At 49.6% G+C, this 27,971-nt stretch overlaps 2 protein-coding genes across 10 annotated transcripts in view; one reads left to right on the top strand and one right to left on the bottom strand.

The window, feature by feature from the left end:
- Positions 1 to 3,220: 3,220 nt before the first annotated feature.
- Positions 3,221 to 15,441, bottom strand: LOC119695099 (UAP56-interacting factor-like). Of its 2 annotated transcripts, none has more exons than XM_038122981.1 (9): positions 15,214 to 15,441; positions 12,784 to 12,927; positions 8,884 to 9,026; positions 7,488 to 7,612; positions 6,570 to 6,654; positions 6,103 to 6,146; positions 5,947 to 6,021; positions 5,183 to 5,294; positions 3,221 to 4,425 (listed from the first exon to the last, which is right to left on the bottom strand). In XM_038122981.1, exons 1-9 carry the CDS (start codon positions 15,293 to 15,295, stop codon positions 4,330 to 4,332), a joined length of 906 nt encoding a protein of 301 aa, XP_037978909.1. In that variant the 5' UTR covers positions 15,296 to 15,441; the 3' UTR covers positions 3,221 to 4,329. The 2 variants fall into 2 exon arrangements, with proteins under 2 accessions (XP_037978909.1, XP_037978910.1); XM_038122982.1 differs by having other exon boundaries at positions 6,570 to 6,651.
- An 8,086-nt stretch (positions 15,442 to 23,527) lies between these two features.
- LRCH2 (leucine rich repeats and calponin homology domain containing 2) overlaps positions 23,528 to 27,971 on the top strand; it is a 42,404-nt gene continuing 37,960 nt past the window's right edge. For 2 of the 8 annotated variants that reach the window (XM_038164741.1, XM_038164739.1), the window contains exon 1: positions 23,529 to 23,868. In XM_038164741.1, the coding sequence (XP_038020669.1) occupies positions 23,589 to 23,868 (280 nt within the window). In that variant the 5' untranslated portion in view covers positions 23,529 to 23,588. The other 6 variants (XM_038164745.1, XM_038164742.1, XM_038164740.1 and 3 more) reach the window with 5 other exon arrangements.

The raw sequence follows: 27,971 nt of genomic DNA, 5'->3' as shown, positions 1-27,971 counted from the left end.
CGCGGCACGGGGCGGGGCTTCGCGGCGCCCCTCGGCCGCGCCAACCAATCCCCGGCGGCGGCGGCGCCAAGGGGCGGGGCTTCCCGAGGAGGCGTGCGGCTGTGCGCCCGAGGGCTCGTGTGCCGCTAGGGGGCGCTGCCGGGGCTGAGGAACCGGGACCGGGACCGGGACCGGGACCGGGACCGGGACCGGGATCGGGATCGGGATCGGGATCGGGACCGGGACCGGGATCGGGATCGGGATCGGGACCGGGATCGGGACCGGGATCCTCTTGGCAACGGAGGCATCCCGGGAGCGGGGGGAGCCCGGGAGGGAGGGTCCCGCAGTCGGGACGGGAGCGGGCGCGGTGGGCGCCGTTCCGGAGGGCGCGGCTGCGGGGGAGCCTCGGAGCCCAAGGAACGCGGGGAGCATCGGCTCGGCAGCCCCGGCGCCGCTGCGAGCGCGGCCCTGCCCGGCCGCGGGGCCGCTCGGCTCTGCCGCTGCCCTCACGCGCCGCTCGCCGCTGCCCGCGCCGCTGCCCCGGCCCCGCGCAGCACCGGCCGCTCCTCAGGCCCGCAGCTCTCCTGTGCCGGCGGCATCGGAGCCTCCGCGGCCTCTGCCTCGCAAACCCGGGCACCGGCAGAGCCGGGCGCGGACTGCAGAAATCGCCCGCCAATCGTCCGTGTCAGAACAAAGGCAAGACGAGAGAGCGGCTCACCCTCAAGCGGGTGAAGGAACGCTCACGAAAGCCCCACAGACACGAATGCGCCGAGCTCCGAATGTGAAAGAGCAGTGGAGAGACATCAATCAGAAGCCCCTTGCAAGGTCCAGGGCCCAGTTACCTGAATAAAAAGATACAGAGCTGCTGCCATACTGGATGCATGGATAATTACCTCTCCTACCATTTAATCAGTCCTTCTTAGGTGCTCTTCCAAAAATGGCTCTGGAGCTGTCATTAGGAAATGCTATAGAAAGCCTCACAGACCCACATTTTTATGCAGTTGTCATACGTTTGATGAGCAGAATCTGCTTTCAAGCCTCAAACCTCAGGAAGATCCTTGAATTCTTGATTCGGATTGGGTTGGCTTTTTGTTTATTTTTGCATGCATATGTCATGCCTAATTGGGGGGTCTAAGGGAAATCCCCTCTCTAGGGGGTATGGAAGAGACTGGCAGCAATGCCAGCAACGTCACTGACAGACAGCTGAGCCATTCTTGATCACTAAAGGACCAGACCTGAAATACCGTGTGGCTGATGTCTGGGTGACATTCAGCAGAACCAATGAGCCAGCATCACAGAGCAGGTCCTGAACAGCGAAGGGCTCCGTGCAGCGCTGTGTGGGTTTGGGGATCTCCCTGTCCTGGCACGCAGACTGCCCTTCCAGCAAAGAGCTCTGTGTGCAAAATGCTGCTGTGGGGGGAAAAGGCCCCATTGCCACCTGCAAACTGTGTGGCTGGCTGCCTCCTCTGGCCTTAGCCGTGGGTACTGCTGGGGCCTGTGGCATTCAAGCTTTCAGATGAATATCTGCCAGTCACTCTGGCTGGGCCAGAGCTTCTGCTCTTGCCCTGAAAAAAACAATCATTCCCTGGATTCCCAACAAGAAAATCAGGCCAACCTGTATAAACACTGCTGACTGCTGCCCTTGGTTGAGGTTCCAGCCAGAGAGGGTGGAGGGTGAATAAACCCAGACTGGTGCTGGGCCAAGTGTGTAGGATGATTTTGTCTGCAGACATGGAGCAGGAGGCACAGTAGCTCTGCAGCTGGCAAGAGTGAAGCAGAGTAGGGGCCCTTTGGACTCACAGATAAACAGAAAGCAAAAAGCAGTACTGGAAGAATCCTCCACCAAGTGCTGTGAAATGCAATTATACAAGTGGCTAAAGACACAGGTGAATGGTACTGCGGGTTCAGTGCAGTGACCAAGCAGGTCCACACATCTATGCTGGTGTCCTCCCTGCCCTGGGATGCACGGTGGGGACTCTCTTCTAACCCTGTGCAGTTGCTTCTTCATTTTTAAATTTCTCAGGCACCATCAGAGATGTTACTCTGGAGGTGGTGTTGCCTGGCCTGAAATAGAGCAGAAGATTTCCAGGACACAGAGCTGCCCCCTTCACAGTGGCCCTGGCCTGTGTGCAGCCATCCTGGCCAGGAGCTCAGCCAAAGCCAGCTGCTGCCACTCCCCAGGTGGGGAACTGCTGGGCCACCTGTCCAGCAGAGGACAGTGCACAGGAACTGTCAGACACTGGATGAGCCCAGGCCATGTGTGCCCCAGCGATGGCTCAGGAAGCAGCTGAACTGTGTCACACGAATACCCTCCCCAAGGACAGGCAAGCCCTGTGCAGCAGTTCACCCTGTGCACAACAGCGGGGATAGTTCCGTTAGAGACAATTATTCTGTGGGTTTAGTACTGTGGCAGAATGGGGTATTTTATGCCTCTTGGGCTGAGCTCACACTGTGCCCTCTCCCAGTATGTTTTTTTGTGTGATGCTTATGCATCTTGGCTGCTTGTGAATTCAGTGCAAAGCCTGTTTTATCTCCTGCTACATAAAAAGTCACCCAGCACTGCAAGGGAATCAAGCTAGGAAAAAACCCAGTTTTAATCACCTAAGCCCTCAATATTAATTTAAACAGTGGTTAAAAGATTATAAGGTACAGATTACTAAAAACCGTTTCTTTGGAGAATAGAATCAGGGTGCAATCTGAACAGCAAAATAGCAAAAGGATGCTTCCCACTCAGCTGTTCTTTTAGGACTGAATGGCTCCATCCCGTTGCAACCTGATTAAGAAGTGCTCCAGTATTCCTAGTGAGTATGCCATCTGCTGTCCATATTTATAGTCAGGAGGCAAATGAAATCAGGAATACTGCCATTTGTGACTGTGCTTCTTTTTCAACTTTTTCACTTCCGTGACATACAGATTATTTGCAGGAAGAGGTGATGTCTCCTCCAGAGTTCATTAACCTGGGTGTTGGGGTGCATTTGTTTTAATTTTGAACATACTCAGAGCCACGACTGCTCTGATAATTTTGCCAATAACATTCAAGGCATAAGAGATCACAGCAAAGATTTTACAAGATACCTATTGAAAACCTCACACTGCTTTGGAGCCAGTTTTTAAAGCAGTAAACTGCCTGGAGGTGGGCACCAATGGGGAACAGTTTCCCCCAAAGCACCAGCCCATGCAGTATCACACAGAAGCTGAACTTGCACCAAAGAGCTGTTGAAGGAAAGGAAATAACCAGAGGTAACATTTGACAAGTTAAGTTTTTTATTGAGTGCACTGGACTCATACATCACTGCTTCTAACAACATTTCACACATTCCTATAAAACCAATGCCAAGTCCAGTCTCTTAAAGATGCTTGGTGTAAAACATAAAGCAGTCTATCAAATATTTCCTGTTACAGGTGTAGCTTAGAGCCCAGTAACAAGCTGTGTCCAGCATGTTCAGTGCTGGGTTCCAGCAGTGGATGGAGAATGGAGCAGTTACTCAGGGTTGATGCAGGGCTTCATTAAATGTCTGAACCCAGCTCACTAACATCTCACCCAATGTTTATCAGAGTGCTGCTGCTGGTTTGATTGTGTTGCTGCTTTGAGTATGGGTGGAGCTGCAACTACAAAAACCCTAATGCAGAACTACTCAGCACTGGAAAATGTGATCTGGGCTGGGGCAGCCTGTCTTGCTCCAGGCTGAGGACAGTGACTCCAGCAGCACAGCATGGCACGTCTCACCCCGTCCCTGCAGCAGCAGTCAGAACAGCACAGCAATCCACAGAGAAATGAAAGGTGCTCAGGCCTGATTGCCAGGGCAAAGCAACAGGTTTTCAGGGTGGAGGGGTCTTACACTGCAAACCTCTGGGCAGGGATGCCTGCAAGCACAACCTGGGCAGTCAGGTGGATGCTGGCAATTGTGGGCACCTGCAGGAACCCCACTTTCCTCTGTCCCCCATGTGGGCAGGCACAACATCCTCAAACCCTCCTACCCACCAGCCAATGTAGGGAAGGCTCCGTGGTACACCCTCCCACGATCAGCTGTCACCCTGGTCAGCACAGGGTGCCCTGGCAGGGGGACAGGGCTGGTGCCAGCCCTACAGCTTCCCAGCAGAGCTCTCCCAGCAAATCCATCTCCACTCATCCCCCTCCACCACCCTGCCCATGTCCCACCTGCCCCATGCTCCAGCCCAAACTCTCATCCTGCCTGATCCCTACCCTCAATCACTCATTCACTCTGTGTGTAAGGAAGGAGACAGCACATTGCCAAATCAGCTATCTCAAAGGGAATCTAGCGACTTTTATTGAGGCCTTGTCACGGAGCCTGGACTGTCACAAGCAGTCCCTGGGACGAGCACGCGGTCCTAAGGCATGGTGACCGTCCGTCCGGCGCTCCGGGCCGCTGTAAAGCGCCTCATATTCCTCAGACCAGAGAACCTCTCATCCAGCGTCAGGCTGGTCTGCAGGGGAAAGCGAGAGCGAGTCAGTCCCCTGTCTTGTGGCAAAGCACAGCCAAACTTGTAGCAGGGTATTGATTAGAGCCCATCAGTCAGGCTGGTGACTCACAGCTGGTTAGTCAATTAAACCACACACAGACAGGGAGCTCGACAGACTGTGTGCGGCTGGAAAACCTCCAAGCAGCTCCCAGCCCCAAGACACAGGGCATCCTCGGCAAGAACAGGAGCAAGCAGATGACATTTGAGCACAAGGCATCAGGTAAAACCAAACCGTCCAGACAAGAAACGCCGGCAATGAAGAAGGTGGAGCAGGATTTCTCAGCTGCCCCGGGGCTCTTGGACCATACTCCAGTGTAAAATGTGACACCAAGAAGGGCACCAAAGCAAAGAGCGAGCAAAGCCCAGAAGTGCCACGTGTCTCTGAGGAATGGGAAGCACTGACAGTGAAACAGTCCCCTCTGGCCAGGACTACTCATCAGCAGGACCTCCCTGCTCCAAGCAAGCACATGGGGCCAAGACAGGGCCAAGACAGGCCATCAGAGTGGGGAAAACTGGGCTGAGTCTGTAGTTGCTGAACAGTCTTCTCAAGTGCCTTCAGTTTTGTGAGCAACCTGGCCAACACAGCTACGGGACTTTCCTCCCAGGTTGTGTTAGATAAACCCAGCTGGCAGCCCCAGAAACCTGAGTGTGACGTTAACAGCTCAGTGGCAGGGCTGCTGCAAGGAGCCAGGTGCCTCCTGTCCCGTCGACAATCCTCTACCTGGTTGGCCATGGCGCGGAAGTTGAACCTCAGCAGCACCCCCTTGGGCTGGGGCTTGGCCACCCGTGCTGGGGGTCTCTGGCTTCGCAGGAATGGGCGCTTGGATCCAGGCCTGGGGAGAGCACAGAGCTGCTGTCACTCAGGATGCTAAGGCAGCACTTCCCATCCTCTGCAAACCAGCACGGAGTAAAGGACACACCCACACACTCCACCCGTCCCAGGGCATGTCTGGCCCCTGGCAGAGTCAGGAGAGTAGCCGTGCAGGCAGAGTTCCAGCACTGGGGACTGTCACATCAAGGCTGTTGAGGGGTGCTCTCTGCACCCAGGACATGCACAGTGCCCTCGCCCACCCTTCTCTCTGCCCCCAGTGGGGTGCCAGGTCCTGCAGCTGCCCCTTTCCAGCCTCTGAGCTCCTCTTACAGAGCGAGCACAAGGTGTCCCTTTGGGGCACACTGTTTCTCCCAACACACCACCACCAGCACAACCAGCCTGACACCTCTTCCCACAATGGTGCTTCCATTTCTCTTCACTCTGCATAACAAATGAGGGCAAGGTAATCACAGATTACCATGTAATTACAGGTAAATACAGGAGATTTCTATCTCCTCCTGATATGCTGGGAAAGGAATCAGACATTTGCTAACCTTTTGGGTCTGAACCATTCACTGCACACTCATTACAGAAGTGAAGATGGAATAATGCTAAAGGGATTTGCAATGGCTTTTGTAGGACTCCCACCCTAACAAATCACCTCATTTACTTACAGGCTGGGCTGGCCCGCCTGAGGATTAACCACAGAAACCGTCAGAATTGCTCCCGGGCTGGGTTTCACTTGCCACCTGCCGAGACAGGGAGATTTACCCAGCTTCAAGCCTGAAAGAGCACTGTCTATTTGCATTGTGCCTTTGTTCACCAATTACCTTCTCATCCTTGGCCATTTCCCTTCTCCTTGAGAATCCATCTGCTGTAAAAATATATTTAAAAACAATTACTTAAAAGAATTAGCTCTCAGAAATAGTGATTCCTTTTCCAGGATTTTGTTTGGTGTATCTGAAGAGCTCCTTCCTTGTGAGTTGTCAAGAAACGTGCTAATTTGGTGTTTCCCACTGGCACAGTGATGCGTATGGGGTGCCTTTACCTTGCCCTGCTTGTGCTGCTCCATAAACTGTAAGGTTTATTTTTATCACCCTCCCAGAATTCCCAGCCGCCAGAGTACCAAGCTGCATTAAAAACTGCCTGCAAATACTTTCCTACCAAGACAGGCAGCATTCAGGTCTTCCACCATTTCTCCCCCAGTTACTTTTGGAAGCAAAGCTACAACTGGGCTGTAAAACGTGAAGGTTTGTCACTACCAGCAGACTGCAGAGGAAATGTCACAAATACTGACCCCTCTCTGGAAGCGGCCTTTGGAGAGCCACTGCTGCACCCGCTTCTGCTGGAACGCTGGTCCCCTGTTCAGCAGGAAAGGCCTGCTGGTAAAGGAGAGAGACAAAGAGGTGAGGATGATACCAGGTCTCTCTAACACTTAATGCCAAAATACCTAACCCAAGCTGGTCTTAAAAAGCAGTGTAAGCAGCAAATGAGGCTGTGTGTTACAGAGTTCAGTCCAACAGGTTTTTCTGCCAGCAAAGGATTTCAGAGGAACTTGATTTTCTGCTCAAATGAGGCAACAGTTTGTGTGTTCTGAGCTTTGCTCATTAAAAGCAAAAAACATGGGAGGAAAATTATAGAAAAAAAATCAGGTCAGAAAGGACCTCTCAGTGTTATTCAGTCCCTGCTCTGCTCAGAGCAGATGAAGGATTGCAAGGAGCTTCCTTTTGAGCTCAGAGAACATAATGATCTTGATGAGACAGGCACCAAGACAGTGCCCAGCACCAGGCACACTGCGTTCCTCACAGCTCCTGGGGCACAGTCTGCTCCTGCAGCCCCTCAGTGGGACAGACTCCCTGTCTCTGCCCATCCCTTATGGCTGGAATCTGTATTTTGTGCCTGTATGAAAATAAATGCTAGTTCACCCTTCAAAAGTTTTTCCCAAAGCGACAAAGTTTATTAAAAATACAAAGGTCACATTTTCTGTGCTTCCTGAAATAAAATCACAGATTAATATTGGCATTATTAACTATGAGCATGAGGTTGTTTTCTTTCCAGGTGCCTTCCTAACATACCCAGGGGTATTTTTCTGGTGCTGCACATAGACATGGCCGTAGCCACACCCAGCTGGCACATACAGAGAGAGAAATCCTATGAGTTGCACAGGTAAAAACCACTGAAAACCAAAATAACCCAAAGTAACCAAAGATTTTACCTTCTCCCTGGGGCGTGGATGCTGGCAGCATCTGCTCTGAATCTCTTGGGGCCTGGAGATGGCTGTGGCTGTTCCTCCTGCTGCCCACCACTGCTTTTGGCAAAAGCATTGCTCTTCTTGGTGCCCTGAAAGAGCAGTGAGACCTCAGCAGTTGCCACCTGCAGCACAATCTCGGTACAAGAACAGGGGGCGAGAGCAAGGGACAGCACGCAAGGTGCGGCTCTCTGCTGACACAGCTGGTGACAGTCAGGGGGTGTGCCTCGCTTCCTGCACATGGAACTACAGGTGCCAGGGAGAACGTTTCGTTCTAATGCTGCAGAAACCAAAGCAGAAATAAAAGATCAGTCCATGCAGAGCAAGTCTCACAGAAGCTGTGCATTACAGCCCTGCTCAGGTGTCCTTTTGGTCATCAGCTCTTTCTTGTCTAGACACGTGCATTGCCTGGACCGTGCCCTGATGTATGGAACACACCAGAAGACTCCTCAGCAGGATCTGTCCTGCAGTTCCAACACACGCTTCCGCAGGCTCCAGCCTGGTGACTTCTGTAGGACAACTACCATCATGTTAGTATCAGCTAACTGAGGTCTATTTCCATATTCTTCCCCCTTGGTTTATTCCTGCAAAGTGGAAGCTACAGTAGAATTCTGCCTCCTAGCAACTGCTTATTACTCTCTGTAAATACCAGCCACACTCATCTGAGTCACCCTGGTCTTTCTTTTAAGGAATAACCTCACTCCTTGCACATGCATGCTCAGTTTACGGCTTTCTTATTTATACCCCTACAACACATTCACTGAATGTGCCATCCTGTTCAGCACTTGCCTTTTTTTTAAAAAGCTTACTGAACATCTATGACCTCCTAACTGACTGGATTTTCATCAGTGCAGGAAAACCCAGCTGCCTCTCACACCATCTGTCACAGTAGTGGGAATCGGTGTCTCTGGTGGAAAGTATATCCCTGAACCAGAGTCACCTGACAAGTCACCAAGTTTGTCCTTTGACTTCACAGGAACTTGGAAAATGCTCTGGGTGGAGAACAAATAACAAAAATCTTAACACACCTCCTCTAAATGATAATAGTAAGATGAGATGCTATGGAATTAATTTTTATGGAAATATTTTTAAACCTTTTCATACCAATTTTTAAAAAATCTTTTTAGCAAAACCCATGGGAACTGATCAGTAAAATTATGCTAAGTCAGAAGCTTTATAAAACTAACTGTAAAATTGCTATTCCATATTCATGTATGTCTGTACTCACCTATGCATAAAAATGCTGTGCACAGGCATTAAAAGATGGTGTTTTTATGTAGATTGTGGGATGATCCAGGATCATAAAATTGAGCAGATTTCTACATGACATTGGGGAAAAGCCAAACCTTCCTTATTGCCCTACCTCCTGAGCCGAGTCCTGGCGATTTAAAGGGCTCACTCCATCAAATGCAGCAGCTGCTCTTCTCTTGCGACCAGGCAGAGCATTCCTGAACTGTCTCCGACTGAACTGCTGCTGTCCAAAGCCTCTTCTGAAACGGTGAGGTCCTAAAAACAAAGCCCTCTTACCTTAGCATCCTTCAAAATTCAGTTTATGACTACAGTTTTGTAAATAGATTACAAGGTTAACTTTAGGTGAAACAGGAGTATCTACAGAAATAGTGGTGCAAAAGTCACGCTGATTCATACTAAATAATTAATTTTTCCAATGTCTCTCTAGCACTCTTATTGTATATAGGACTGCCATACACATTATTTGATGTGAAAGAATACAGAAGAGAAAAGCCTTTCACAATTCTGATTCCTCATAAAGACAGGAACACCCGCATCAGGAGACCTGTCAATCTGTTGTCAGAGCTCACACTGCTATGAATTAACTATGAAACAGAAAAAGCATTTAGAGACTTGAGCATCCCAAAGCCAACCCCACAGCAGCTCTGAGGGCCCACATCACAGCATAATTTTTATTTATATATATATATATATATATATATATATATATATATATACACATTTGTTTTCCTTTAGCTTGACACACCATAGTTGCTCGTATTGAAGGGGAAGTCTCCTGCTGCTCTTCCATGATACACACACACCCTCTGTCTGTCCTGCATTTAACCTTCTCCCCTAAGCCTGCTGATGATTTTGAGGAGTGCTGAAGTGTTGAGCAAGAGGAAAGCCCTGTCAGACTGAGGCACACTGCTACCAAACCTAATTACTCCACATAATAAAATTCTGTAGTCTAATGAGACAGCAAGTTTCTGAGTCACTGTGTGAGCTGACACAGGCACAACAACAACAATCACAAACCCACAGCTGGAATGCCAAGATGGAATTTACTTCTGTTACCTCACAAACCAGCAGATCCCTGAAGCAACACCTAAGCAGAGCCACTTGGGCACAGTCACCAGCACCATTAAGCTTGGCACAGTGCTGGAGAATCATCAGGCTGCCAGTTTATCAAGGGTTTGCCTGCACAGGGTCACCACCATGCTGTGTTCTGATCTCTGTACCAAGGCAGGGAGCTCAAGCATGTCCAGAAGAGTGCCCCAAGTCTACCAAACACCTCCATTGTCTATAACCAGATGTTCTACTTTTCAGTGCACACAGAGGGTTAACAGCAGTAGATGTGTGTTTTCCTTCACTGCTGCTTCACACTTTGCTATCCCCAGCTGCAAGGTCACTTAAGCCCCTCTGTTTTGAGCCCATTTCCCCCAACAGCTGCTATACCAGTGAGATATGCCCACACCTTGGAGGTGAATAAACCAGGCACAAAGCTGTGCATGGCAGAGGGCAGTGGGAGTGCACTCAAACCCTGGATCTCACAGCAGAACCTCACTGACACAAACCACAGGGCAGTGAGGTGCATATATTGGTCTTACATCATCGACTGCTACGTGACAGCAATTTAGACTTGGATCAACTGCAAATGAAGTGTTCTGAGTGTTCAGCAGTGGCAGTGCTGGGAGGGGCCACCAGTGCCACAAGGAATGAAGGCTGCAGCCTCAGAGTGTAACACCAGCCAGCACCAGCCTGAGCTGCTTACACTGCAACATGCTTGAAGATTATTTGAGTTGCTCTGGCTCTAAAACAGAAGGGCAACAGGACAGGCCCTTGGGAAGCAGATCCCAAACACCATGCTGGGGTGCTTCGTGCCCCATGGCCAGAGGTGCTGGTTGGGAACATGCACAAAAAACACCACACAGCTCACAAGCTCTGGGGCCAGTTGTTACTTCCTTTGCAGACAAATGCCCTCTCATTGCAGGAGTGCAGGTGTGTAAATGTTCCTTTTGTGACAAACATTACAAACATTCAACTTTGGTAAACTGTTTCTTTTTGACCAGATGTGGACTTGCTGTAGTCAATGTCCTTTTGACTTTTTCTCCTGCTTCTATTTCCCCAGTCTGTTTTTCCCCTGCCTTGTTTCTCTTCAGCCCCCACCCTGGGCCTGTCCCTATCTCTTGCCTGTTTGCTGAGCTGCTCTCCTCCTGGACACCCAGCTTTGCTGCACAGCTCTGCTACACCCTGGAGAGGACAAGAGACTGAGCTCAGCTGCCTTTCCTGGATACTCATCAGGGCAATGGGAGAGACTGCAACAGAAGGCAGCCCTGACTAGAAAATCGTGTCCCTGTCAGTCTGTTCCTATTACAGAGCCTGTGCTCAGCAGTGCACTCAGGCACAGCTCACCCAACACAAATAACACATGACAGAGCCATCAGTCTCCAAGGGGGACCCCATCACACCAGCTGGGGACCAAGGCCTCGCTCTGTCATCTGTGTCCTGAAGTGGGACACATGGGAGGCTTCATGTCCGCAAAAGGTCTGGCAGATATTTAATAATGTAAGAATATTTCAATAAAACCCCACAGCATCAGCAGCTGAGGAGGAATCCCCCCCCACACACCTCCTATGTTTGGGCGTGTGCTCAGAGCCTAACTCTGAGCACACCTGGGATGGCCAAAAGGCACCTCTGCTCAGCCAGTCCAGTCTGGGCACAAGTTCCCATGTCTAACAGACTCTTTTTTCCAAGGAGATTTGAAATTCAAATTTCTCATCATTAAAAATCATCTTTTCCCCACTAGGGAGAAGGTTTAAGCCATATTCAGAGAGGGATTAACAGCACTTTGCTTGCTGGTTTAATCAGCATAATACCCTTCCCCCTCCTCTGTCATTACAGTGCTGGGCTCCTCAGATCATCATTTTGATAATGGTTATCACATCTCAGCCCAGAAGGGACTGCATTTCAGCAGGGACCAAAGTGAACTGAGCCCCTGATGAATTATAGGCTGAATTCCCAGTCACGCTGAGCTTCCCCAAATTGCTACTGACAATCAGCACCACACAGCATGGCAGGTCTCTGCACTTGGCAGGGCTGATGAAAACCTATGAAATACTGAAACTAGCAGAAATAATTATATAAATTAACAGAAAAGCTCTCCCATCTCAGAAATAGGGAAAAATATTTTATTGGATTTGCCTCTGGGTGCAGTAATTGCTTGAGTGTGGGAGAATATCAAAGCCTGTGGGTTCTGATAGAAAAATCAATTTGCTAAGGGCATTTATCACCATTATGATTTGAAGTAGAACAATCCTCTCTAAGGCACTGTGTGGTGGTCACCAAGAACACAATGATGGGAGGCAGAGCAGAGACAAGCAGGATTGCTCCCGGTGATCCCACTGTCCTAATGTATGATTGGCATTCCAATATAAGACTGAAAAGATACTTCTGAAAAATATTGCTAAAATCTTCAGGGAGTGACTTAGCAGTAATTTTAAAAAAAGTTTATAGAGATGTCATTTCATGCAGCAGATCACTTTGGTTTGTAGGTAAAAGTGGAACAAAACAAAGGTGTGATCACTTGGTATTATAAAAAAACCTCACCATAAAAATAGTATGCTTGGCAAAAGTGACAATTTAGCTTCAATAACTGAGCTATCAAATACGGTTACTGAGGGGGTAATTTGGATAATTTAAGTCTGCTCTGGGAAAATGAGGATTAGGAAGACGCATAATTAAAATATGCAAAGCCAAGGGGAATAGAGAATAGATATTAAGTCACTTTAAATTAGTAATTCATGAGAGTGGAAGGGTTAGTAATTCATGAGAGTGGAAGGGAAAGAAATGGATGAATTATTATCTGAAAGGGCCCTGATATTCCATTGTTATGGGGAGAAAAGCTAATCAGGGCCTGAGCGCATCTTATACGCACACAGAAATTGGATAGGAGAAGGATTTAAGAGCTGGATTCTGCTAAAAAAAGCATTTCCCAGCTGGCCAGCCTCTGCTGCCTCAAGTGCCCATCTACCTTGCAAATTCCTCTGCTTCCAGGCTCGGTATCGGGGACGCCCATAGCCAGAGGCTGAACTCCTGTTCTTGACCTGCTGCCTTCTGCTGTCGCCCACGGGGCTGGCATCTGTCTGCTCTTTCCTGTGGCGCTTTATGATGTCATCTGGAATGAAATGAGGAGAAATCCATAGAAACTGCACTTTCCACCAACAGCCATTCCCTCTTTGGGTGCTTGGAATTGTCCGTGGTAAACACGGAGCTTGCTGCTCTGTGAGCTACGCTGGGCGGACAATGAAAGATTAAGCTTAGCTTAGAAAGTATAGGATCAATTTACTGGGCTCCTGCAGGCTGGAGATTAGAGTGCAGCAAATGATTTACAAATGTGCCACCATCCAGCACGTTCCCTCCATGGGCAGGACAGAGATTTCAGACCCCATCCACCGATCCTGCAGGCTTCCCACGAGCCTAAGGGAAGATGTTTTTGCAGGGGCATGAGGAGCTCAGTCTGGGCAGAGAACTTTTCTGAGAAGGTCTGACTTGAATTGCTGTAGGAAAGGTGGCCAAAGGGGGGAGGATGTGACAGCTGTTGAGCTACTTGGATCATGCACAAAGCAGTGCCAGATGCAGAGCTCTATCAAGAAACACCTCAGGCCCCTCCATTCTCAATCAGCTGGTCTGCAATCAACAGGATCTTCTTAATTCAAGCTGTTCTGATGAAGAGGGATGGCAAAGGCAAAGGGATGTCTCTTCATTAATTCATATTTTCCAGTATTTTCTTTTTTAACCTCAAATCTTCCAGAAAATACTATGCAAATAATAAAGGCACATCTGTGAAGCTGCAGGCAGAATGTTTTAACTTGAATGAATTAGCAAGAAATGAAGCGTCCACAACAGCCCCTTTCCCAGGCAGTGGCTACTCCAGCTCCTTAATGTATCACTGGAGTCAAAGGACAGAAGTACCATCAGCTTTCAGTGGGTGCTTACCATGAATTGTCAGACCTCCAGCACTGCTCCCTTGTCATTTCCTATCAAGAAACTCTGGCGTCCAAATGAATACAAAGCCCAAGGAAAAGAAACTAGAGCAGATGTAAGAACAGGCTGCTTTTGTTATTTCTCCTTCAAGTCTGCCAAGAAAAGATTAGGCTGGGAGATGCTGGGCCCGTGTTCTTGGGATGAATTTGCTAATGGTCTCAGCTAAATGTGCCTTTGGGACATGTGTGATTTGGAGCACAGAATGCTTTGAAGCGTTTTGAAAGCATCCTTGCACACTCAGCAGGGAGGTGACCACACTCATCCAAGGGTGGGCTGTCCACAGCACGAGGAAATGAGAAGGGCTGAATGCTCAGGTGCCTGCTCTGTCACCTTTCAGTGTTTTGTTTGTTTGGGTATGAGTTGTTACACTGCCTTTTGTGCCCGTAAATATGATGGGGTTAACAGAGCGATATAATGGACTCCTACACAAGGCTGCAAGGGGATCCTGAGAGGTCATTTATGGTACATCTATGCCCTCGAGGCAGAATTAGATCGATCAGGGCAGCTTTAAAGCAACTCTTGCAGGTTTTTTGTGACTGCTAACTCATGTAAGGCACAAATGCATCTGAAAGCATAGAGAAACCTCCTGATGGAGAAAGTTCTTCACCAGGGGCCTCTTGTTTTCCAATTCTCTCTTCTACTCTGAGTAAGGTGTATTCTGGATGGAATATGGAGTTGGACCACAGGAGGTCTGACTCAGGGAAGCACTAAGGGAGAGCAAAAGCAAAGGGAGCATCACACATCAGCAAAGAGAAAAAGGGTGTGCAACACTATGAGAGAAAAATAAATCAAAAATGAGGGATCCACTGTTGCTATAGCTCCTCATAGAAACATTAAAATAAGGGTGCATAAGCCAAGGGATCAGTTTGAGTTTGCAGTGGAAAATGTTCATCATTCCTAACAAATGACTCTTCGCTGGGAAGAAATGACACAAGGTTTCAGTTAGGAAGCTGACCCAGTAACAAAAGGTGCTGGTGGACTTTCCTTTCACAGCAGAGACAACAACACGATAATCCACCAAGATCTCTCGTCCATGCGTCAGAATCCAGGCCTGGGGAGCTCATGACAGGGCGGCTGTTGGTTGTTTATGCTCAGTCCACATTCCCCGTGCCAGAGGAATGGCGAGCAGCGGAGCAAGCTGCTATAAATAGCACGGCGAGGCCACGGCCCCCCTTCCCCTGTCACCGGGGCTGCTGTGCCTGAGCCCCCCGGGCCGCTCTCCCCGAGCCCCGGGCTGCTGCCAGCCCCGCGCCGAGCCCGGGCCCCGCACACGGCCCCTCCGCCCGGGCTGCCACCCGCACAGGGGCACCCGCACGGCGGGGCCACCTCCGCCCGGCATCCGCACACAGCCGCCCCGGCTCCCCGCCCGCACGGGGGGCCCGCCCGGCCCCGCCGCCCGGCAGCGCCCCGCACCTACCCAGGGACATGTCGATCTCCTCGGCCCCCGGCTGCGGCCCCGCCGCGGGGCCCGGCGCGGGCTGCGGCCCCGCCGCCTCCATGGCCCCGGAGCGCTGTGCGCTCACTGCGCCTGCCCGGAATGCGCCGGCCCGGCTGCCCCGGCCCTCGGCCCGGCTGTGCCGGCCCCCGTGCCCGGCTGCCCCGGCCCCCGTGCCCGGCTGTGCCGGCCCCCGTGCCCGGCTGCCCCGGCCCCGCACCGCGCGGCCCCTGCGCCGCCTGCGGCCAGCGCGGCTCCCCGCCTGCGCTCAGCCCTGCCCTGGCTGCCTGCCCTCCGCACCCTCCCCGGCGATCCCTTCCATCAGCACCCCCCCTGCATCTCTCTCTGCCTGAAGCACCGTGCCCCAGCCTCTGGGCTGACACTCTTCCGCTTCTCCCTCGAATCCTCCTGCTCCGGGGTTTATGCCAGCGGCAGATGTATCTTAACAACCCGGCAGTCAGTTCTGAGCCATGTGAGCGATGGAATGCCCCTGCTTCCTTCTGAAGACCAGAAAAACAAGGCAACTCTGCGAACAGAGATACTCGTGGCTCATATTCTTGCATGAGGTCTGTTCTCAAATGTGAGCGCCCGGAGGAGGAAGCACTCATGTGGGACTGGTCTCGGGGCAGCACCCCTGTCACACACAGAACTCAGATTCTTCAGGGATCTTTCAGTCTCTGTAGCATTGGTTATGGCACCGAAGCTATTCTTCAGTTTGAATACAAAATGCAAGCTAAACCATCTTCCTCTACTGTAAAAGACAGGTGAAGAAATAAAAAAAGAGATAGGAGAACAATATCTTCCAAAGGGCTGCCATGCATCAAGTGAGGAGCATGCTTTTCTGTGAGGTTTCCATAAGATAAATGCTGTGAAATAAACTTTCTCACCACGTAGGTAATAGGGGCCACACAAATAGCAAACAGTGTCTGTATGTTCTGTGTTTTCAATACAGTGGTTTTTTTCCACCTTCCACTTCAAATGGGAGAGAAATTTCGACAAGCAGATCAATCGGGGTAAGAATTGCCTCCTGGTATGTGTATAGATCTCGGAAAGATCAAGTGCTTCTGCAAGTGTTTGTTTAGGGAGTTGTTCTTTCATGAAAGAAAACAAAAGAACAGTGCTGAGGGAGCAAAAAATAACCTTTGCTGTATTTTGCAGTGACGCTGCAGAATGACCAAGGAAGCAGATTGGTGTGAGATGTGAGGAACTGGGGTTGATACCTTGTTTGCAATGTTCTGTGGTACAATGCTCTGCTGTTCTCTGGGGAACCCGGCTCTAATGTGGCCCTAGCCCAAGAGCCTTCCTCCAAAGAGAATCCTTGAGATTTCCCAGCAATTTAGCCAGAGTATCCAGAGAAGCTGTGGCTGCTGGGAAAGGGCTCGAATTATCCATATAAGGCCAGCTTTTAGTGGTGTCCTGGGAGAGGAGGTTTACGGCTGTATCATTTCTTAGCACCCAAGGAGGGTGCTGGAGCAGGGCGCTGGACAGTGTCCTGCAAAGCAGCAGCTGTCCAGAGATGCGAGGGAAGGGCTGCAGCAGGGGTCTGGAGTCTCCTCGGGTAAGGCCACACATGAGCTGAATGACCCAGGTTTCTGCATGGGACAGCAGCTGGAATTGGTCACTCTGTGAGGTCAGTGTCATGAAAGCTTTCCTGGCTTTCTGTAAAATCTTGGACACTTGTATCTTCAGAAACTCTGGAAGCAACAGCTGAGAGATTTCCAGCAGTGTTTCTATTTGATCACATTTAGTCAAACAAACATTTGGGACCAAAAAAGACAAAGGCAGAGTTTAGAAATGGCAACTTCTAAAATATTCAAAGGACATTCTTTCATGGAACTTAACACAGCTTTTGCAGCAAATTCCACTTCACCAGCTAAGAGGTTTAATTAGCTGCTTTCCTTCAAGTGCATAGCATTAAAGGCAATGATAAAACCTTTCCAAGCCATATTTCTTCATCTGGGAAGTATGAGCTGATATGTGCTCTTATCTCTCAACTGCCAGTCTGTGACCTCTTAACATCTTGGCAAGTGTCCCATTTGCTTAGTATGTCTGAGCACTGCCATCACCTCAGTCCTGAGTAATTTCTCACATCAACAGTGGAGGTGACACCTGCTGGAGTTGGTGAAAAGGCCTGAAGAGCCAGAGCCTCCTCTGAAGCACAATCCCCCTGTCCTGGAGAGGACTGCAGGTGTCTGGCAGACAGATTTGACTCTGCATCCTAAAAAAGGAACTTCAGGAATGTGACTTTCACAACTAAAAAGGGAAATTAATAAATGAACAATGAAAAAAGAAACTATGGGGGAGGGGGAAGTATTTATGTTATGCTTTCTTCTAGAAGTGTTTTGTGTTGACTCGCTGGTACTGTGGCAACAAACCATCAAGCTGAGCTCTCAAAGAGCACTGGGGCATCTCTGTCAAGGGCACCAGGTATTCCTTCCCCTTTGTTAGGCAGGACCAGGCAGGGCACAGGCAGGACCAACTCGTTCCAAAAGAGCAAGTGTTACTTAGGGGCACTGGGCCTTTCAATTTATCAGATGGTCTGCTTGTCATACAATGAAACCCCAAGGAGCCCTAGAAGGCTTTTAGTTAAAACTAAACAAAAATAAACTCAGTGAGAGAAAGGAACACGTGCCAGGAGTCAAACACTTGTATTATCTGAAATGTGTTCTTGGTCTCTAAGTAGATTTAGTGAATCTTCTGCATGTTAAATTACTTGTCATGATTTATTGTTTGTAACAAATCTTACGCCGTGATCTCAAAATTAAAACTGGCCACTTTGTCTTTTATTTGCAGGGGCACCTCATATCACAGTTATTTAATACAAAATTGCAAAATATGTGACTATTCACTTTCATGAAATGGACCCAAAACTACATGACTCAGTTGTTAATAAACGTTTAAGTTTTTTTCTTGGGAACTAAGCCTGAGTGGCTGTAGGAATATGTGTCAAGGAAAGGCTTGTAATCTGCATGCACACATTTTTTATCTGAGGGTGTGGAAGCTTTCCAGCCTCTCCCAGAATTGCTCAAAACACAAACAATCACTTAATTCAATGGGCCAAAACTCTGATCACTTTTGTGACACTGTATTTTGCCCACAAGGGGGATGTTTAGGCCTTTTAATTTATGAGAACCCCAGGACCATCATTCTCTGCTCTTCATGAGGAACACTGGTAGCAGTACAGCTACAATAGCTTGCTGCAAAATTGGTGAAGCACCACTAGAAAGAGCTTATGTTTTATTGTTAGATGCTGAACATGGCCTTTCAGTCATATGTTACCACTTGAAAATCATCTTCTTGAGAAGATGGAAGAAAACAAAACACTTCTCCAGGCTCTTGGAAGAAAATTCTAGTTACACAAATATTTATTTATTTTAGCCATTCCTAGAATGAACTACATTGATGATGATAATTCAGTTTTTATGCAGAATGTATGCACTGTATGCCAAAAAGTGGCTGAGGTACACACATCACTGAGCTCTGTTCAGGGAAAACAAGATCAACCATGGAAAATGACAAAATCCTTGCTTTTCTTCTTACAAATTTAGCAGGTGAAGCCTGCATAGAACAAAACTGAGTTTTTTAGAGAGAGGCTGTTGGCTTTTTCTCTCCCTCTCTCTCTGTATGTGTATTAAAATTGTCCTCTCAGCCTGGCACATGCAAAACCACTGCTACAACACCCATAAGCTGTACCTCTGCACTATGCAGAGTGTCCCACAGTCATCCCATAAAAAAGCACATGAACAGGATGACAGGGAGCTGGGAGCTTCAGTGCAATCTGTAACCAGGCAAGCAACATTCTGGTAAATGGAGATCCACAGGTACACCACCCATGGCCGTGCTGCTTGTTGTCATGTAGGAGTAGTTTCAGTTTATGCTGCTTTTAGGGATCTCTCAATGTTAAAGTAAACCTTCACTGAAAGGGCTACATTTCTAATCTCTCCAAGAAACAAGCAAGTATGCTACTGCACAGCAAACAAGTTATTCAAAATGGAATGAAAGGACAAATGCTGTTTCAAATCACACCAAAATGCTCAGCAAAGGACAAAGGCCTCTGCAGTACTACAAGGAGATACTTGCAGTGCATATAGCTGGAATAGGTGGGGATTGAAATGGTGTCTTTAAGGAGAGGTGCTCCCCTCCCCACTTGCCTTCAGAACTGTTTCCTCGTGCTTAATGAAGCATTGCTAGCTGTGCAATGAATCAGATGCTCCCAATGGGAAAGATATTGGGAATATTCTTATTAATGGATCTGTTCTCTCATTGTGGTCTGTACAAAAAGACTTAAAGAATAGATATTGCTTGCCAAGGCAGCTAGACAGAATCCTGCCTGCTTCTTTTCTATTCAAGCATCAGATGCTGGAGTATTTTGAGCTATTTCTAGCTCTTAAAAATGGTGTTTCAGATAAATGCTGCCCTTTAGCAGAGATAGAGTGGCATTTGCCTTTTGATTTAAGAAGGAATATATGTATAATTTGCTTACTTCACTTTCAAAATGGGCCAGATGGTGCCACTTTAGTATGAATCTTGAATCCAGGTATTTGGAGATTATTGTAACTGCCTGTGGGAGACTGCACACCCGCAGGTCTCAAAGTAGAAAAGCAATATCCATGACACCTACAGCATGTGCTGATAAGCAAAATAAACACAAAGGATTTGAAGAGGCATCAAGGATATGGCACCAGGATCATGGGATTGTTGAAGGAACAGTGACTGTTACCTCAGGGTCTCACCCATGGAGGAGTACTGAGTGCACTTGTAAAGAAGCACAGCAAGAACAGTAGGAAAGCTCTCGTTTAATTGCTTAAAGCAAAAGGAAGTCTCTCAAAGATGCAAAAAAGGTCAGTGCTGACATTTCAGGAGGATTTAAGTAAATAGCAATCTAGACTGACAAAGACCTGCTGTGTGTTCACCTCAAGGACTTTACTCAGGAACACCGAAAGCTTCAGGGCTCTCCCTGCTGTTGACAATCCCTGTTGCTTGGCCAGAGGTGCCAGAGCTTGTGTGGCCTGGCAGAAGTCTGCCAGCACTGTGGAGGTGTGAAGGGAGCATCACTCGCCCTGGGCAGCACCTCGCCTTGTCACTGTGCTCTGATGTCCTCACCACAGGCACCGGGCTGCTCTGGGACACAGCCTGCAGCACACGCTGCAGAGTGACAAAGGTGACTGAGGACTCCGCTCTTGCTGTCCCTGCTGTCATATTCAATTTCACACCAACGCTACAGATAATCCTGTCTGGCTCTCTGCAGAAGGCAGAGCCCTGGGGAACTCGGGGTCTGTGAGCAATGATGCTGAGCAGGGCTGAGAGGAGGAGCAGCAGCAGGCAGAGCAGCAGGATGAGCACACAGCTCTCACTCCCTTGTTCTGAGCATGCCTTGGGCCAGCTGTGCCAAGGGCTACCTCACTGCAAGAGTTGTGAGTAATCACATCTTGCACTCCACATTGAAAGTTAGATAGATCAAAGCCTGATCTAGATCTCATTCCTTGAGGCATTAACATTAAATTTGTTGAAGTCATATCTTCATGAGTTTTCATCTCATCTGGAGCAGATGTGGGTAACCACAAAGACTTTCAAAGTGGAAACTCTTCATGGCAGTGTGGGATTTTCAGAAATTTTCAAACTCCTGAAACTTGACTCTGTTGGGCTGCAAGAAAATATGTTTGTCTTGTGCAGTGTCATGACAACATCTGAGGGTTTCCACCTCTTCCTCTACTCAGCTTCCATAATGAATAAGAAAATGCAGCAATCTCTGTTTTCCAGGAGAAAGTGAGGGATGGCACAGCTATGGCTTACTGCTCATTGTGCCAGGAAGGTTGGTTTGGGGAGCCTTCTGCCACTAGACTAGTAACTCTGGTTTTGCTTGTGAAATGACAAAGAAAGGAGGGCATGAGAAAAAAGAACTGTTGAAAGGCTGTAAAATTATAAATAAAAGTAATTAGACCATAGCATTGCAGACATCTTTTCTGGTTCTGCAGCTATTGGAGGTGATAAATGATCCCCACAGGGAAATCTGCTCTACCACAGGAACATGCAGTCAGCTTTCAAGCTTTTGCTTGAGTCAGCAGCATTTGCTCAAGACAGTTTGCAGATTGGGAATTTTTGGTGAACAGTTAGGAAAAGCCTCAGATATTATTCCAGCCTACAGTTCAGTTCCTTTTAAGATGTGAGACTGTGTCTGAGCAGACTGAGCAAGCTTGGCTTGCTTTTTGTATGAGCACATGCAGGTACAGTGAGTATTTGGTTAAAGATAAAAAGGCCCCAAATATATGAGAACTCGGGTGACAAAAACATGTTTAAACTCTTTGGTTAATTGGTTAATTTGGTTAATTTGTCAGACTTATTTCATACAAAGAGAGTTTAACCTCTTTCTTTTTCTAAGTTGGGCTCTAAAGAGCAAGAGGCTGAGTGATATGGCTGAGAGGGAGGACAACCAAACTGCACCTTTGAGCTGGCCCTGTGCCATGCAAAATGCTTAGGAAACTCAGAGCAACTATCTCTAACATTTAGTAGAATTTATGTGCTGGAGCTGGTCCAGGCTCCTACTCTGCTTCACTCTTGCCAGCTGCAGAGCTACTGTGCCTCCTGCTCCATGTCTGCAGACAAAATCATCCTACACACTTGGCCCAGCACCAGTCTGGGTTTATTCACCCTCCACCCTCTCTGGCTGGAACCTCAACCAAGGGCAGCAGTCAGCAGTGTTTATACAGGTTGGCCTGATTTTCTTGTTGGGAATCCAGGGAATGATTGTTTTTTTCAGGGCAAGAGCAGAAGCTCTGGCCCAGCCAGAGTGACTGGCAGATATTCATCTGAAAGCTTGAATGCCACAGGCCCCAGCAGTACCCACGGCTAAGGCCAGAGGAGGCAGCCAGCCACACAGTTTGCAGGTGGCAATGGGGCCTTTTCCCCCCACAGCAGCATTTTGCACACAGAGCTCTTTGCTGGAAGGGCAGTCTGCGTGCCAGGACAGGGAGATCCCCAAACCCACACAGCGCTGCACGGAGCCCTTCGCTGTTCAGGACCTGCTCTGTGATGCTGGCTCATTGGTTCTGCTGAATGTCACCCAGACATCAGCCACACGGTATTTCAGGTCTGGTCCTTTAGTGATCAAGAATGGCTCAGCTGTCTGTCAGTGACGTTGCTGGCATTGCTGCCAGTCTCTTCCATACCCCCTAGAGAGGGGATTTCCCTTAGACCCCCCAATTAGGCATGACATATGCATGCAAAACTAAACAAAAAACCAACCCAATCCGAATCAAGAATTCAAGGATCTTCCTGAGGTTTGAGACTTGAAAGCAGATTCTGCTCATCAAACGTATGACAACTGCATAAAAATGTGGGTCTGTGAGGCTTTCTATAGCATTTCCTAATCACAGCTCCAGAGCCATTTTTGGAAGAGCACCTAAGAAGGACTGATTAAATGGTAGGAGAGGTAATTATCCATGCATCCAGTATGGCAGCAGCTCTGTATCTTTTTATTCAGGTAACTGGGCCCTGGACCTTGCAAGGGGCTTCTGATTGATGTCTCTCCACTGCTCTTTCACATTCGGAGCTCGGCGCATTCGTGTCTGTGGGGCTTTCGTGAGCGTTCCTTCACCCACTTGAGGGTGAGCCGCTCTCTCGTCTTGCCTTTGTTCTGACACGGACGATTGGCGGGCGATTTCTGCAGTCCGCGCCCGGCTCTGCCGGTGCCCGGGTTTGCGAGGCAGAGGCCGCGGAGGCTCCGATGCCGCCGGCACAGGAGAGCTGCGGGCCTGAGGAGCGGCCGGTGCTGCGCGGGGCCGGGGCAGCGGCGCGGGCAGCGGCGAGCGGCGCGTGAGGGCAGCGGCAGAGCCGAGCGGCCCCGCGGCCGGGCAGGGCCGCGCTCGCAGCGGCGCCGGGGCTGCCGAGCCGATGCTCCCCGCGTTCCTTGGGCTCCGAGGCTCCCCCGCAGCCGCGCCCTCCGGAACGGCGCCCACCGCGCCCGCTCCCGTCCCGACTGCGGGACCCTCCCTCCCGGGCTCCCCCCGCTCCCGGGATGCCTCCGTTGCCAAGAGGATCCCGGTCCCGGTCCCGATCCCGGTCCCGGTCCCGATCCCGGTCCCGGTCCCGATCCCGATCCCGATCCCGATCCCGATCCCGGTCCCGGTCCCGATCCCGGTTCCTCAGCCCCGGCAGCGCCCCCTAGCGGCACACGAGCCCTCGGGCGCACAGCCGCACGCCTCCTCGGGAAGCCCCGCCCCTTGGCGCCGCCGCCGCCGGGGATTGGTTGGCGCGGCCGAGGGGCGCCGCGAAGCCCCGCCCCGTGCCGCGGCGCCCCCTGCGGGCCCGTCGGCGCCTGCGCAGCGGCCCCGGCCGTTGTTGTGGAGGGGCCGGTCAAGATGGCGGCCGGGCAGGGGGGCGGCGGCGGCAACAACGGCAGCGGCAGCGGGACGGCGGCCGGGAGCGGAGCGGCGGGGCTCGGCATCCCCGCGCACCTCACTCTCTCCTTCTCGTCCGGGCCGCACTGGGGCGCGGCAGCTCTGCCGCAGTCGCACACGGTGCGCAGCCTGGAGCGGGCCCTGGAGGAGGCGGGCAGCTCGGGCATCCTGTGCCTGAGCGGGAGGAAGCTGCGCGACTTCCCCGGCAGCGGCTGCGACCTGAGCGACACCACGCAAGCAGGTGAGGGGGCCCTGGCAGCGCCGGGCCGGGGCTGCGGGCGTCCAGCGGGGCCGCTGCGGGCCCGGCGCTGAGGGCGGACACAGCGGACCCGCTGTGGTGGCCGCTGGGGCCGGGCGGTGGCGGGTGCGGGGCCCGGGTGCGGGGATGCAGCGGGGGGATCCCCGCGGTGGCAGGGCAGGGCTGTGGGCGCAGCCGAGGGGGTGACACGGGAGCGGCCGCTGTGGGTGATGAGCGGGGATCCCGCAGGGCGCGGGCACTGGGGGGCAGCGGGGAGGCTCCGCGTCTGGGGGGATCTCCGTGCAGGCACCGGGCCGGGGTGTGGAGCATGTGGGGCTGCGGTGTCGGGGCTTCCCTCTGGGCGCACTGGGGCCGGTTCTGCCGCGTGAGCGTGCGGCGAGCGTCCGTGCAGGTGTGGGCTGTGAGCGGGGCACGCTGAGCCTGCGGTGTGCGAGCGGAGCGAGTCACCGGGAGGTGCCTGGGGAGGCAGGGGGCGAGTGTGACTCTGTGTGAGCGTGTGAGCAAGCACCGGGGTGTGTGTGCGCGTGGAAGGGCCCAGGTTTCTCTATGTGTGTTGTGTGTGCGGGGGCACACGGCCTTGCGGGCGGAGGGGCTCCCTGCACAGCCCGCCCTGCGTGTCCGAGCTCACTGGTGCTCGGCGTTCGGCGGGTGGAAGTCGCTGTCCCCCCGGGTGGTTGGAGCGGAGCCGGCGCTCTCGGTGCGCCCGGGCTGCCGGCTCCGGGGCTGTGCGGGGCGAACAACGGCTCCGTGCGCGGCGAGGAGATGCTGCGGTCTGTGTGCCTGCAGGGAAGAGGGGAGGTCTCAGGGAATCGGGCATTTGTCCCCTGTGTCGGTCCATACGTGCCTTTACGATGGGTAATTGCAGTTGGTGTGTCCGGAGCAGGGTGTGCAGGGTGAGGGGAGCGCTTGAGTTCGCGCTCGGGGGAACGAGAGCTCCGTGTTGTGGTTGGGTTGTACCTTCAAGGGTGTCTGATCCCTTGCGGTAAAAGCTGTATCGCCTGGGGTATCGCCGTCCCCGCTCAGCGGGAAGGTTGTTCAAAGTGCGGGTGCGAGGGATGTGTGAGCATCCAGCAGTGAGTGTGGAGGGCTTGGTGTGTTCACCGTGTTGGATATCGTGAGTGTGGGCCTGGATTTACCCAGGCTTTTAGGTGAAGTAAATATGGAGGCGTTTTTCTGTATGCTTCCTGGAAAACAAAGCTACCTTTTCCACGGAGGTTCTCTCATATTGTGGCTCATCTCCATTTGCTTGTGGGGTTTTTTGCTGCTGGGGTAGTTGCTGAAAGTGGATAATTTTAAACAATGTGCTAGACGAAAATATTACTGGGAGGCCCAGGATCTTTTGTTCACAAATAGTAGTGGCTTTTGAAAATGTTGTTTGAGTGAATTGATGCTGGGGGGGGGTTGTTTTGGGCCTTTTCTCTCTCCGTGGGTTATGAATAGCTGGCATATTGTTTGGAATAGGAAACTGTCCGTGGTGGTACCTGGAAATAAAAAGAAGTTATATGAAATAATGGAAGCTTCAGTTTTCTATGTAGTAGCATAAAAATGTATTTAGCATTGTTGTTGGTCACTGCTTTGTGTAGCTATTTAAGAACCAAAGCACTAGGCATGTAGGCAGTCTGTTATTAAAAAGACTTTCTGTATCCTGAAGCTGGAGCATCAAGGGTCTGTACTTTTTGTTTGCTTCTAATTATTGCTGTGTGCATTTTGGTAGGGGTTTTTTGTCCATCTATTTTGAATCTCAACGTTTGAGTCAGAGCTGTCTACAGTGATCTTGTCTCTGTATTGTAGGATGTAGTAGAGTCCAGTTATTTCCATCAGGATTAAATTGTTATTGTGAATAGTGGTGTGAAAATGTTTTTAAGGGCTGTCTCTGGCAAAAATAGCTTTACTACTTGCTGTCTGAAATCCTGTACTAAAGAGTTAAACTGTATCTGTGTAAGTACCGTCTCGGGAGAATCCTGATTTAGTGTAGTCCTGGTTTGTGAATGAATCCTGGTGAAACTTGAATTTTAGATGTCTTTCAAAAGGTGCTTTTAAAAAAAGACCTGTAGTCTGTATTTTGACTTGATCTGTAGAAATTTTTGTCAAGTGGGTAAATGGTGTTCTGCTGGTGAATCATGGACATCCTTGACAGTGTCAGTGTGGCCTGGAGCTCCATGGGGAATTAGCAGCTGCCCCAGAGGCAACAGTCATGCAGTAACTGGTATTTCTGAAACAGTTCTCCCTGTTTCACATACAAATATCCCCATGAACAAGGCTCTGGACTGAGGAGATGGGGGCTTGGGTCACAAATATTTCCAGGGTTTCACTTTCTGTTTTATGTAAGTGACTCTGAAATTCAATTCTGTGGTGCTTGAAACAAATGCTTTAAAAACACAGTCTCTGGCCAGTGTGGATGTAAACAATTTCTTTTCCATATCACCAGCCCTTAGGCAGTAGGATCTGCAGTGTTACTGTAAACCCAGAATATTCTATCTTTATATCAGTAAAGTCAGCAAGAGCTATGTTGAAGCACAACTTCTGTTGATTTATCAAAAATAGCTTGGGAATTTATTTTGCATCTAACTTACATAATGGCTTGCCAATACTTAATTTGCAAATACTGAGGCATCTTTTTTGTATTTTAAATTATGTGTCTAAAGCATAGTGACCATATCTGGCTGTTTAGCTATTTTTGTTTGTTTTTAACTGTGAATTGTCCTTGCCACACTTTGGCCAGGAAATCCTTATTTTATTATTTATCTGAATTTGTCTTCTGGCTGCCCAAACAGATCTTGTGCTGCTTTTAATGAACTTCTGAAGAGAAAATAAAATCATAGTTCTTGAGATATCAAGAGATATCTTGAATATTGCAGTAATTTTATGTGTAACTTTGCTTCTGTCTGTATGAACAGCATTAGGCCGCCTGGCAGTTAAGTAATTGAGTCTATCACATCAGTGTAATCACAGTCTGCTTAGCTGAAGAGTTCTGTTTGCTGTTTTGTTTTTTTTACAGATAGTTCAGTCTGACAGTATAGCACGGAACCTAAGACAACCTGTGCCTTTAACGATTTTGCCCCTTTTTGGTGAGCACCTTTAAGAAATGAATTTAGTAAATAGGGAAGGTGCGTGATCGACAGCTCCAGAAAATGCAGTGGTGCCAGCAGGCTTATTTGTTTATGGCTTTGTCACAGCAGCTTCAATTCCCACCTCTTAATTCTGAGGGAACTCCCAGGCAATTATAAGTAGGTGAATGATTGCCTGTAAATAGATGAATGTTGAAATTTCTCCTTTCTCACCTCTGCTTTGTCCTCATAGCCTGGAGGAGTAACACCAAGTGTATTCCAGTATGACGGGAGTGAGACCTCCTGTCATGGCCAGTACCATAGTCCATAGCATTGTTATAGAGACCATTGTCACCGTCACTTGCATGTCTTTGACTTTTTTTACATCCTATTTCTGGCCTTGCTAAGGTATATTGTCATTCATGTGATTACAGATCAAACCCCCAAGGCTTAATACTGAGTGTGAAATGCATAAGCATGTTAATTTATAATGCAGTTCTGCCTCTACAGTATGCGCTTCTAAACCAATTATATTTTCCTTTCTGAATAAAATTATTTGTGTTGGTGCAGCCAATGTTGATTAAATTGAGGACAGTGGTAACTGAAGAGCAACAACAATCCAATATTCAGCTAAAAAAATAAGCATTCATATAGGATGTATATCTTAAATCTCGGTTACATTCTGGAAATCAAATGCCTTGCAAAATGTGGTTCTTCAGCAGCATTTCCTTCAGATTTGAACAAAAAGAGGAGCTCTGATTCTATGTTTTTTGGAGCAGAGGAGTCAGTGTTTATGCTCTGAAATGCATCTGATGCAAATCTGGAAGTGACGCAGTTTATAAACAATTATGGAAGTTTTCCACAGGGTTCTTACCGCCTGTCCAGTGTTTGGGCAAAGCAGAAATGAGCTGTGTGTGCTTGAGGCTTTCTTGCTGAGGGCCACTGTAATGGATCCTGGTTAAGGATACTTGGTGTGATGGGCAAGTTCAGTGACTTGAAGGTAAAAGAACTGATTATTACTATTTGCCTGCCTAAAAG

The sequence above is a fragment of the Motacilla alba genome, chromosome 4A, assembly GCF_015832195.1.
Source record: "Motacilla alba alba isolate MOTALB_02 chromosome 4A, Motacilla_alba_V1.0_pri, whole genome shotgun sequence".
NCBI lineage: Eukaryota > Metazoa > Chordata > Aves > Passeriformes > Motacillidae > Motacilla > Motacilla alba.
Note: the sequence above shows the minus strand (reverse complement) of the source record. Positions and strands in the feature narration are given on the sequence as shown.